This window comes from Etheostoma cragini, unplaced genomic scaffold (assembly GCF_013103735.1).
Source record: "Etheostoma cragini isolate CJK2018 unplaced genomic scaffold, CSU_Ecrag_1.0 ScbMSFa_2220, whole genome shotgun sequence".
Classification (NCBI taxonomy): Eukaryota; Metazoa; Chordata; class Actinopteri; order Perciformes; family Percidae; genus Etheostoma; species Etheostoma cragini.
The window spans coordinates 130548-142218 of NW_023266359.1; the positions used below are offsets into that span (position 1 = coordinate 130548).

Genomic DNA, 11671 nt, shown 5'->3' on the forward strand with positions numbered 1-11671 from the left:
GTTTACTTGTGTTGTCCTTGACTATTGTTTAAATTGGTTTGATGTTCCGAAACACTTAAGTGTGACAAACATGCAAAGCAACAGGAAATGAAGAAGGGGGCAAACACTTTTTCACACCACTGTACATACATACATATATAATATACAATATATATAGTATATAGTATATATAGTATATAATATAATATATAATATACATATTATATATAAATATACATACATATATATACATACATATATATATATATATGTCGCACTGTTGCTTGCTCTGTAGGAAACTACTGGAACTGTTGGGTCCTTGTGGATTCTGAAGTGTCTTGGGATAACTCTTGTTGTGATTTGATACTATAAATAAAATTGAATTTAAAAATTGAATTGAATATATATATAGTACATTTTTAAAACAGGTTTATCCTTGTAGCTCCACTGGCTGATTGGATCATTTGGCCTTAAATTAAAGACATTAAATGAAGTGAAAATACTCAAGACACTGTTTTATAAATCATGAAAACAAGGTCAGTTGTCTTAAAACAACACAGTGAGGATATCTGGACAGTGAGGCCATCTGGACAGATGAGGACACCAGGAAAGTTGATGACATGAGGACAGTAAGGACCCCTGGACTGGTAAAGACTGTTGACGACACGAGGACAGTGAGGACACCTGGACAGTGAGGAAGAATGTGTCCAGGTGAAGACACCTGGACAGTGAGGATACCTGGACAAGTGAGGACCAACAGAGGTCTGTCTCTCAGCAGGATAAGAAACAACAGTCCCAGTAAATCTTTGATGATTATTTAGCAGGTCACACGATTAAAAATAAATTGAATAGAGCTGGGCAGCGATTAAAAGTTTTAATCGCGATTATTCGCATAATTTCCCCGATTAATAGTGATTAATCGCAAAATTAAATAATGAATTCAAAAGTAGTGCATATAGTGAAATTTTTTTTTTAATGTTCTGCCATATGAACAGAAGTGCCGTAACATTTGTTCCGCAAAATCTTCCCAGCATTTAGTTTATAAAGTTCAATTCAATTCAATTTTATTTATAGTATCAATTCATAACAAGAGTTATCTCAAGACGCTATACAGATAGACCACACTCCAGAATTTACAAGGACCCAACAGTTCTAGTAGTCTCCTCCAGAGCAAGCAACAGTGCGACAGTGGCGAGGAAAAACTTCCTTTTAGGCAGAAACCTCGGTCAGACCCAGGCTCTTAGTAGGCGGTGTCTGACGGGCCGGTTGGGGTTAGAATGAAGAGTGGCAATAACAAAAATAGACAAAAATTTGTAGTCTGTAGCAGTTCTTTGTAGTAGTTTGCGGCATAGCAGGACGATGTGCGGGATTACAAGGCACAGCAGGACATAGCAGGGCACTGCAGTGTAGCAGTAGAACATGGCATCACAGAACATGGACCGGGACCAAGGCGACAGCTGCTACCCTGATTTTGGAGGCTCTCCGATCCAAGGGAACATTCTGGGGAAAAAAGAACGTAAGGACTCCGGGGAATGACTCCCCAGAGCTAGGTTAGTAACAAGCATTTCTGGGACATGGATGCACATAAATGAAAAGATGGAAAGATAGAGGAGAGAGGAGCTCAGTGTATCAAAATAAGTCCCCAGCTGTCTAAAACTATTATAACACAAAAACCAAGAGAGACAAGATAAAGAGAGCTCCAGCCCAGTCGGGCCAGAACTCTCCCCAACCGGATCGGGCTGTATGACAAGTCTCCCTTTAGTTTTATTATATTCTTGTTTACATGATAGATAAATCTGACAACTATGAAGAGAAGCAGGTGGGCCGGGTTAGGCGGACGCTGCGACTCCTCACTCCAACAATATTCAATTCTATGCCCCAACTATAAGCTTTATCAAGAAAGGAAAGTCTTAAGCCTACTCTTAAACGTGGAGACGGTGTCTGCCTCCCGGACCCAAACTGGAACCTGGTTCCACAGGAGAGGAGCCTGATAGCTGAACGCTCTGGCTCCCGTTCTACTTTTAGAGACTCTAGGAACAACCAGTAATCCTGCATTCTGGGAGCGTAGTGCTCTTGTAGGGTTGTAAGGTATTATGAGCTCTTTAAGATAAGATGGAGCCTGACCATGAAGAGCTTTGTAAGTGAGAAGAAGGATTTTAAATTCTATTCTAAATTTTACAGGAAGCCAATGCAGAGAAGCTAAAACAGGAGAAATGTGATCTCTTTTCCTGGTTCCTGTCAGAACACGTGCCGCAGCATTCTGGATCAGCTAAAGAGTCCTTATGGACTTTTCCAAGCAGCCTGATAACAAAGAATTGCAGTAATCCAACCTGGAAGTAACAAATGCATGGACTAGTTTTTCTGCATCATTTCTAGACAGGATATTCCTGATTTTCACAATATTACGTAAGTGAAAAAAGGCGATCCTTGAAATTTGCTTTAAGTGGGAATTAAAGGACATGTCTTGGTCAAAGATAACTCCAAGATTCCTCACAGTGGTGCTGGAGGCCAGGGTGATGCCATCCAGAGTAACTATATCTTTGGATAATGCGTCACGGAGGTGCTTGAGTCCGAGAGCAATAACTTCAGTTTTATCTGAGTTTAACATTCGAAAATTACAGGTCATCCAAGTTTTAATATCCTGAAGGCACGTTTGAAGTTTAGCTAACTGATTAGTTTCATCCGGCTTGATTGATAGATATAACTGAGTATCATCTGCATAACAATGAAAGTTTATGGACTGTTTCCTAATAATACTGCCTAAAGGAAGCATATATAAAGTGAACAGGATTGGACCAAGCATAGATCCTTGTGGGACTCCATGACTAACCTTGGCGTGCACAGAGGATTCATCGTTAACATGAACAAACTGAGATCGATCTGATAAATAAGACTTAAACCAGCTTAGAGCAGTTCCTTTAATGCCAATTAAATGTTCCAATCTCTGTAATAAGATATAATGGTCAATGGTATCAAATGCAGCACTAAGATCTAATAACAGTACAGAGATAAGTCCTTTGTCTGATGCAATTAGGAGGTCATTAGTCATTTTCACAAGTGCTGTCTCTGTGCTATGATGAACTCTAAATCCTGACTGAAAATCCTCAAATAAGCTGTTGCTATGCAGAAAGTCTCACAGCTGTTTGGAAACTGCTTTCTCAAGAATCTTAGAGAGAAATGGAAGGTTAGATATAGGTCTATAGTTGGCTAAAACATCTGGATCAAGGTTTGGCTTTTTCAGAAGAGGTTTAATTACGGCAACTTTAAAGTGCTGTGGTACATAGCCTGTTAATAAAGACAGATTGGTTATATCCAGTAGCGAAGTGTTGACTAATGGTAAAACTTCTTTAAGTAGCCTAGTCGGGATGGGATCCAAGAGGCAGGTTGATGGCTTAGATGAAGAAATAATTGAATTAAATTGATAAAGATCAAGTAAAGCAAAGCAGTCTAAACATTTTTCTGGTTTTACAGCTGTTTCTAAGGTTCCTGAGTTTAGAGATAAGTCAGTGCCAGTTAAAGGCAGGTCTTGGGGAATTTTGCTTCTAATAGTTATAATTTTATCATTGAAGAACCTCATAAAGTCGTTACTACTAAGAGCTATTGGAATACTTGGCTCAGTTGAGCTGTGACCTTCCGTTAGGCTGGCTACAGTGCTGAAAAGAAACCTGGGCTTGTTCCTATTTTCCTCTATTAATGACGAGTAGTACGCTGCTCTGGCATTACGGAGGGCCTTCCTATACGTTTTAAGACTATCTTGCCAGATTAAACGAGAATTTTCCAGTTTGGTGGAGCGCCAGATCTTCTCAAGCTTCCGCGATATTTGCTTTAATTTGCAAGTTTCAGTGTTATACCATGGAGCTAACCGTCTTTGTTTCATTATCTTCTTTTTTAGAGGGGCAACAGAGTCGAGAGTCATTCGTAGCGAGCCTGCTGCACTATCAACAAAATGATTGATTTGGGAGGGACTAATAGCAAAGTAGTCCTCCGTTACTTTGTGATTTGGTAATGAATTAAATGCTAACGGAATCGCATCCTTAAATTTAGGTCAGATAAAAAGGGATTCTGTGGGAACACTATTAAACGTTAAAGTTCAACACCATATACCAAAACAAGATCGAGGGTGTGATTAAAAAGGTGAGTCGGTTTATGAACACTTTGAGAGAAGCCAATAGAATCTAAAAGAGAGATAAACGCAGTACTAAGGCTATCATTCTCATCGTCCACATGAATATTAAAATCCCCTACAATAATATTTTTGTCCGTTTTTAGCACTAAGTTTGACAGAAACTGCAAATTCGGATAAGAATTCAAAGTATGGACCAGGTGCTCGGTACACTATAACAAATAGAACTGGTTGCATTGATTTCCAACTTGGGTGTGAAAGACTAAGAACAAGACTTTCAAATGAATCATAATTTAGCTTAGGTTTAGAGCTGATTAGTAGACTAGAATCGAAGATGGCTGCAACTCCATCTCCTCGGCCTGTGCCTCGAGGAATTTGTATGATTATTAATATGACTGGGGGGGTGGATTCATTTAGACTAACATATTCTCCATCACCCAGCCAGGTTTCAGTAAGACAAAATAGATCAATATTAGAATCTGATATTAATTCATTTACTAGTCCCCCTTTAGAAGAGAGAGATCTGATGTTTAAGAGTCCACATTTAATTCTCCTATTCTTTTGCACTATTGCACTTGTGGATTTAATTGTTATGAGGTTTTCATGCACAGCTCCTCTACTGTCTACCTTTGATTTAAATAATTTCAATGGTCGGGGGGCAGACACCGTCACTATGGGTTTTTAATAGGTAACAACTGTAGGTAACTAGGTAACACTTTTATGTAACTGCTAAAGTAGCAGTTACATAAAATATTTAGTGTACATCTCAACCTAATGTATTCATCATGTCCAGAGATGAATTCCATCTGGTTGTAACGTGTTGCACAAGTGAATCCTTCTTATGCAGGGACACTGTCAAACGCACTATTAAGCACAGACACTGAGGGACACTGTCAAACGCACTGTTAAGCAGAGACACTGAGGGACACTGTCCAATGCGCTGTAAAGCAGAGACACTGTGACAGAACGCTGGAGACACAAAGCAGGGGACATGATCAGAAGGCAGAAGGCTCGCAGCAGCGATCAGATTTCGTATCTATTCGTACTATCTGTCCTAACTGCGGGGACTTTGTTTGACACATTCTACTGCTTTGCAACTTCAATTAAGTGTTTTTATTCCACTCAGAGCACGTGAATGCAGCGCCCACTTTTCATCAGTACAATGCACTGCCGTTGTTGTTGCGATTCTCAGACCGATGTGCTCCACCAGACCGATGTCCTCCACCAGACCAATGTCCTCCACCACACTAATGGGCCTTCAGTTAGTAGCTTTCCACGTTGCTATTGCATTTGTTAGCTTCTCTTGCCTTTGTTTTATCTCTAAACCCCCCCCCCACGCTGGTGGGGGTGGGGGGCTGGCATCTCCATTAGAGATTGGGTGAGAAGTTCCGTCCTCCGAGAGGAGCTCGGAGTAGAGCCGCTGCTCCGTTGCGTAGAAAGGAGCCAGTTGAGGTGGTTTGGGAATCTGGTAAGGATGCCTCCTGGGCGGCCCCCTAGGGAGGTGGTCCAGGAACATCCAGCTGGGAGGAGGCCTTGGGGAAGACCCAGGACTAGGTGGAGGGATGTCCAGCTGGGAGGAGAGCTCGGGAAAGGCCCAGGACTAGGTGGAGGGATGTCCAGCTGGGACAGGCATTGGGATCCCCCAGTCGGAGCTGGTTAATGTGGCTTTGGAAAAGAAAGTTTTGGGTCCCCTGCTGGAGCGGCTGCCCCTGCAACCCCATATCAGATTCGCAGATGAAGAGGGATGGATCTGGCTTCACCAACAACTGCCGTCACACCCAGATGCATTAACTCCATAATGGCTGGTTCCAACTACAGGACATGATAGTACCCCAGGTCACCGGGGTGTGAAGAGCAGAACGGAGGATTTTTCCTGCAAGAAGATGTATTAATGTTCAATTAGTGATCAAAGGGACAATAGAGTAAAGTTGTAGCAAACTGGAGACTTTGAAAATGTTCATTTGGAACACGTCTTAAGTCAACCCTCTGCAACGTATGACCAATCCCAAACATGGACAGTCTGCTGAAAACAAAAAGCCAACGGCCGGATCAGAAAAAACACGTTAAACACTGAATCCATGCTGCTGCCTCATCAACCCTTCATACATCTCTTAATAATCTCTTTGATGTGTTTTTAACTTCTAAGCTTTATTAGGGCTTCTCTGATTATTCCTTAGCGATCCATTTCTTTTGTGCAGGTTTGGTGATTCGTCCGCATGCTGCTGAAATCTCCTTCAACCGCAGCGACCCGATGAACTACAACCAGTACATTCAAAACCTGCACGAGCTCCTGCAGCGTGAGTACAAACCCGTCCTGAGAGACCCTGACGCTGAGAGACACTAAAGAGACCCAGACCCTGACCCTAAGATATCCTGACCCTAAGAGAAACCTTTTTGCAGGATTAGAACAACACTAACATAATAATCACATGTCAAACATGGAGGGCATCATGTTTCCATTCTGAGATTATCAAGCATCAGTTTTGAAATGGAAAAGTCAGACGGGCGGTTGCAGGTGAGCAGGTAGACGGGCAGCTACAGGTAAGCAGTCAGAAGGGCGGCTACAGGTGGCCAGGTAGACGGGTGGCTACAGGTGACCAGGTACACAGTCAGGTAGACGGGCGGCTACAAGTGAGCAGGAAGACGAGTGGCTTAAGCTGAGCAGGAAGACGGGTGGCTACAGGTGAGCAGGTAGACGGTCAGGTAGACGGGTGGCTACAGGTGAGCAGGTAGAAGGTCAGGTAGACGGGTGGCTACAGGTGAGCAGGTAGACGGTCAGGTACACGGGTGGCTACAGGTGAGCAGGTAGATGGGAACACACCTGCCTTTCCTCACTTTCAGTAGAAACAATCCTTATTGACTGCAAGTTGAAGGCTCATAACTAATCAAGTGAATTGTTTTATCCATTTTACTATTATTACCACGTTCTATCCCTGTTTTGTGTATTCTGTCTGGTTATAACATGCATTTCTCATTAAGTAAAGTCATTTCCTTTTGTGGTGGTCAGCAACAGTACTTTTGTGGTTGTACATCATGGCCACCCAACCATGGATGGCTTGTCTAATTCATAATGCATAACCGCAATGCATTGTGGGTGCAATCCACCTCTGGAGTGTCCATCGTTGTGTGTGTGTCAAGGTGTGTGTGTGTGGGGGGATATAGCTGAACAGGAATGATAAGAGTCTCAGGACATCTAGTGGACGGTTGGAGGAAAGCAGGGGAGAAGACATGAGGACAGGGAGAATCAACCATTTACAAAGTCCATCAGTCATGTGTCACAAACATTTTTTTTGTAGTTTGAGAGGACGCCAATTTCTCTCATCAGACACCACATTATGAATGTTTTTCTCTGCAGGTTACAATGACAGCATCCAGGAGCGGAACGACTTGTGTCTGGTGGGTGAATACACTGAACAGGACAATGAGCCAATCAAGAAGGTTTGTCAGTTTAAGCGCAGTATGCTGAGTCAGTGCTCCGGGCTGCGCGACTCCAGCTTTGGATTTGCTGAGGGGAAACCGTGCATCATCATCAAGATGAACCGGGTCAGTGAAGAACTGTTATGATGGTTAAAGTCCGTCCATCAGGATGTCTGTCAATGAGACACCAACGCAGCACTAATGAGAGCAACAGGAAGTCTTTCTGACTTCTTTGTCAATGTACAAGAGAGTGAAGAGGAACATGGAAGTCTTAACTCTTTTAAATAAAAATTGGAAACACGCGAAGCACATGTTGTCGCACCGCCTATAGAAACACATGGAGCACAGTTCAACACACAGCCATTAGAAACACACTGAGCACAGTTCAACACACAGCCTATAGAGACACACAGAGCACATTTCATCACAGGGCCTATAGAAATATGTGGACCACAAAAACACCCACTTCAGTGGTTTGCTCCGGCATGATTCTGACCTCTATTCCCATTTGATTATATTTTCTAGTCGGAAATATTGTATTTAGCCAAATATTATATTATATTAAATATTGTATTTAGCCAAAGCTAAATATCACATAATGTGACGTGCAGGTTACCTTCCCCCCAACACACACACACACAGAGTATATCTGAAGAGAGGTTAATCTGATTTAACAAGTATTGCGTCCAGAAAGATTCTGACTTAGTTTCAGTGAATTTTCAACATACAAATCATAACAATATTAATAGAACAATAATATAAGAAATAATACTGTAGTATAACGAACAAAACTGTTTGCAGGTCATCGGACTGAAACCACAAGGAGACCCCTACATAAACTGCACTGCCAAGGTAAAACACACACATACACACCCTACCTAATATATATATATATATATATATATATATATATATATATAAAGAACCCTGTGTATTTCTTTGTGAAGAGAGCCAGTCCCTTACGGATGCAGTTCTACCCGCCAGATGCTCGTCTGGATAAAATGTTCTTCCCGTACTACGGAAACAAAGCTCATGTGAGTAAAGATGTGTGGTCGGAAAAGTTGATATGTTAATATTAGTATTTTGAAATGTAGTTTCACAAGACTCTCCCCCCAGGCGGACTACGTGCAGCCGCTGGTTGCCGTGCAGTTGCTGCTCTCCAGAGAAGACTTGAATGTGGAGCAGACGGTGGAGTGTAAAGTCGAGGGAACCAACCTGCGTAACGACGACGACCGGGACAAGTTCATGGGTCGGGTTGTTTTCCGGGTCAAAGTGTCGGAGTAACCACGTCTACCTGTTGTCATGGATACCACAAACTGTGTTTAAACTGGAACTAAATGTCCAGTTTAGGACACCATACTTTTCAGACCTGATCTGATTTGGACGCCTGAATGTGGTATTCCTGAGTCTGGTTTTAGGGTTCAGACCGACGAATCAGATCAGGTCTGTATGAAGCATGTGAGCCAGATGCACCCCCACACGTTGTTTTTAAATGTAAGTGTTTAATAGTGATGTAAAAGGATCCCAGCAGTGTGTAACGAACAGGGCAGCATGTGTGCACACACACACCTGGTTAGTAATGAGATTACTCTTCTTTCATCCTGAAACTGCCTTTACACTTTTTTTAATACTGCACTGACTTTTTTCATTTTGAATTAACAGGAACGTTTTTCCAGATTGCTGAACAGGATTTTCAGTTTAAAAGTTGAGACAATCAGTCCAAAGTGGCAGTAGGATGGAAAGGCAGTAATGATTACTGATGGCCATTACATGAACATCATTATTCAACAGCATATTTCAGCTCATGCAAACCACTGCAAGGAAGATCAATGATAGATTAATAATGGCAGAAAGCAACAACTTATCTACTTCTAGTTTACTCTTTAATCTTTGATTTGTCTCAGTGTAACAGTAAGTAGGACTGACAATTCTCTCGTTGAATAATTAATAATACAGGCCCTCTAGAGGCCTATCATTGCACTGGGATATAGGAAACTGCCTTGGCGCTGGGCCTGCTGGGACTTTCACCTGTCTTTTAAAATATACTTTTTGGATATAATAAGGTCTGCCAATGTGTTTACAACCTACTATTGCACAGATGTTTTAAAATGTTTACGTGAGTATTTTTAAAGACTACCGTTGTGTTTACAGCACAGATCCAATCAGCTTCAGGAAGTCTCTGTGTTAAGATTGTAATTTCTAGCATGTTTGAAAAAGACTGATGTATGGTTTCATTATTCATATTTCTGTTGACTGAAGGAATGACAACAGGAAACAAGACTGATGATCTCCACTGCTGCAAATAAAACAAAGATTCATTTAAAAAGAGCACTCTTCATCCATACCCATCAGTGTAAAAGCTAGAAGAAAAATGGTGTTAACGTGTACACTGTGAGGAAGAACCAAGTAAGTAGTGTTTGGTGGTCGGTAAACACACAGACATAAATATATTAAACAAGGATATGAAATAAACGATACAGGTAAAAAAAATATATGAAATAGCTGTTTCCCTGTCAGGATTGTGAAGGCTTGTGTTACGGGACAGAAGGAGGACCCAAACGTAGAGATGAGGAGGCAGGAATCAGCCAATTCAGAGGGGGTTTTATTCATACAGTTCAACAGAAATATGCAAAAGGCCAAGTACAAACATAAAGTCAACCCAGCACTGGGAGAGGCAGGAGTCCAAAACGGGGAGGAAGCACACCAGGGACTGGCAAGGACTTCACAGGGAAAACCACAGTGGATAGCCAGGGAAGAGGCAGGATCAGGCAGGACAGACACTACGGGAGCAAGGGCGAAAGCAAACTGACAACTTACAGGGAAATGGCGATGAACAAACTCACAAGGAGACAGCAGGACAGGCAGAAGGATCTGACAAAGGACAAAGAAAACACAAGGGTTAAATACAAGAGGTAACGAGGTAATGGGGAACAGGTGAGACGTCAGGTGAATCACATTAGGGCGGGGCAAGACAATCAGACAAACAAAGTAAAGCTAGACAAGACAAGACAGGAAGCCGACTTCAAAATAAAACAGGAAGTGAAACACACAGACGCTTACCGGGGAAAGGAGACAGTTTCATGTACACGGGACCGGGGCAAACACCGAGATACTCACAAGGAGGTAAACACCGAGATACTCACAGGGAGGTAAAAACAGGAAAACAAATCCAACAAAAACCCCAAAACATAACAGCTTGGACTCAAAAAAGCAGAGTTAAAACAAGGAAGCGAGCAGCAGAAGGTTGATTAAATGAAATGAGCTACAAAAAAACTGTCCTTAAGCAAGAAGTTAAAACTGGCAAAAGGGATATCTAAACCCCAGGAACAAAACTACAATGGAGAGACTCAGAGACCGGCTCGCGCCATGACAACGACCTGACAACAGACAAAGCACATTGACTTAGTACACAAGGTAACGAGGTGAGGGTTAGGGGGTTAGGTGTGTTCGGATCCCATTAGCTGACGACTACGCAGCTGAATGAAGACTAAAGGTAGGTACGGGCCGTTGCATGGCACTCACTTTCCAATCCACTAAAGCGTTAACCCTCAGGGCATCCCCTAAAGGGAAAACCTTCAGAGTGGAAACATCCCATACCTTTGATAAGTGGAGGCGTCGAAAGAGACCTTTTAACTCTAACCTCTGTTAAAGGGAAATAGAGGGAAGGGGAGGGAATGAAGAGAGCATCCCTCATTCCAGAGGAGATGAGAAAGGAGAGAGCAATCATCCCACTGTCTAGAGGAGGTGGGTGGGTGGATGGATGAGAGAGAGAGAGAGAGAGAGAGACCGACCCCTCCCATCTGAGGTGAATAGGGTGGTAGGTTGGATGATGAGCAGGTAGGTCCAGTAGTTTGTAATCTCTCTGATAGTAATGTCTCTCTAATGGCGCTCGTCTCTCCATTCTCTCTCAGCAATGGGAGTATTTTTTCTGGTGCATGTCAGCGGGTTAGGGTTAGGGGTTAGTGGTTAGGGGCTAGGGGGGTTAGGTATTGGGGGTTAAGGTTAGGGTTAGGGTTAGGTTAGGGTAGAACGCAGTAGCCTGGATGGGCGCTGCGAGGTTAGGGTTAGGGTTAGGGGGGGTTAGGGAAGAAAAAATTGAATTCTGCTGCCGAAGGCAGCAGAATTAAATGCACAAACCTTGGACCTTTGGCT

General features: G+C 42.5%; 1 protein-coding gene across 1 annotated transcript; it reads left to right on the top strand.

The window, feature by feature from the left end:
- The first annotated feature begins 680 nt into the window (after window positions 1–680).
- Window positions 681–9652, top strand: LOC117940330 (sodium/potassium-transporting ATPase subunit beta-3-like). Its single transcript, XM_034865653.1, has 6 exons — window positions 681–741; window positions 6301–6399; window positions 7458–7645; window positions 8321–8371; window positions 8467–8553; window positions 8636–9652. Exons 1-6 carry the CDS (start codon window positions 681–683, stop codon window positions 8801–8803), a joined length of 654 nt encoding a protein of 217 aa, XP_034721544.1. The 3' UTR covers window positions 8804–9652.
- Window positions 9653–11671: the final 2019 nt, after the last annotated feature.

Coding starts and splice junctions, on each gene's coding strand:
- LOC117940330 (XM_034865653.1), top strand. CDS start 681: ATGTGTCCAGGTGAAGACACCTGGACAGTGAGGATACCTGGACAAGTG. Junction 742..6,300: donor ACAAGTGAGGACCAACAGAG/GTCTGTCTCTCA, acceptor TCTTTTGTGCAG/GTTTGGTGATTCGTCCGCAT. Junction 7,646..8,320: donor TCATCATCAAGATGAACCGG/GTCAGTGAAGAA, acceptor AACTGTTTGCAG/GTCATCGGACTGAAACCACA.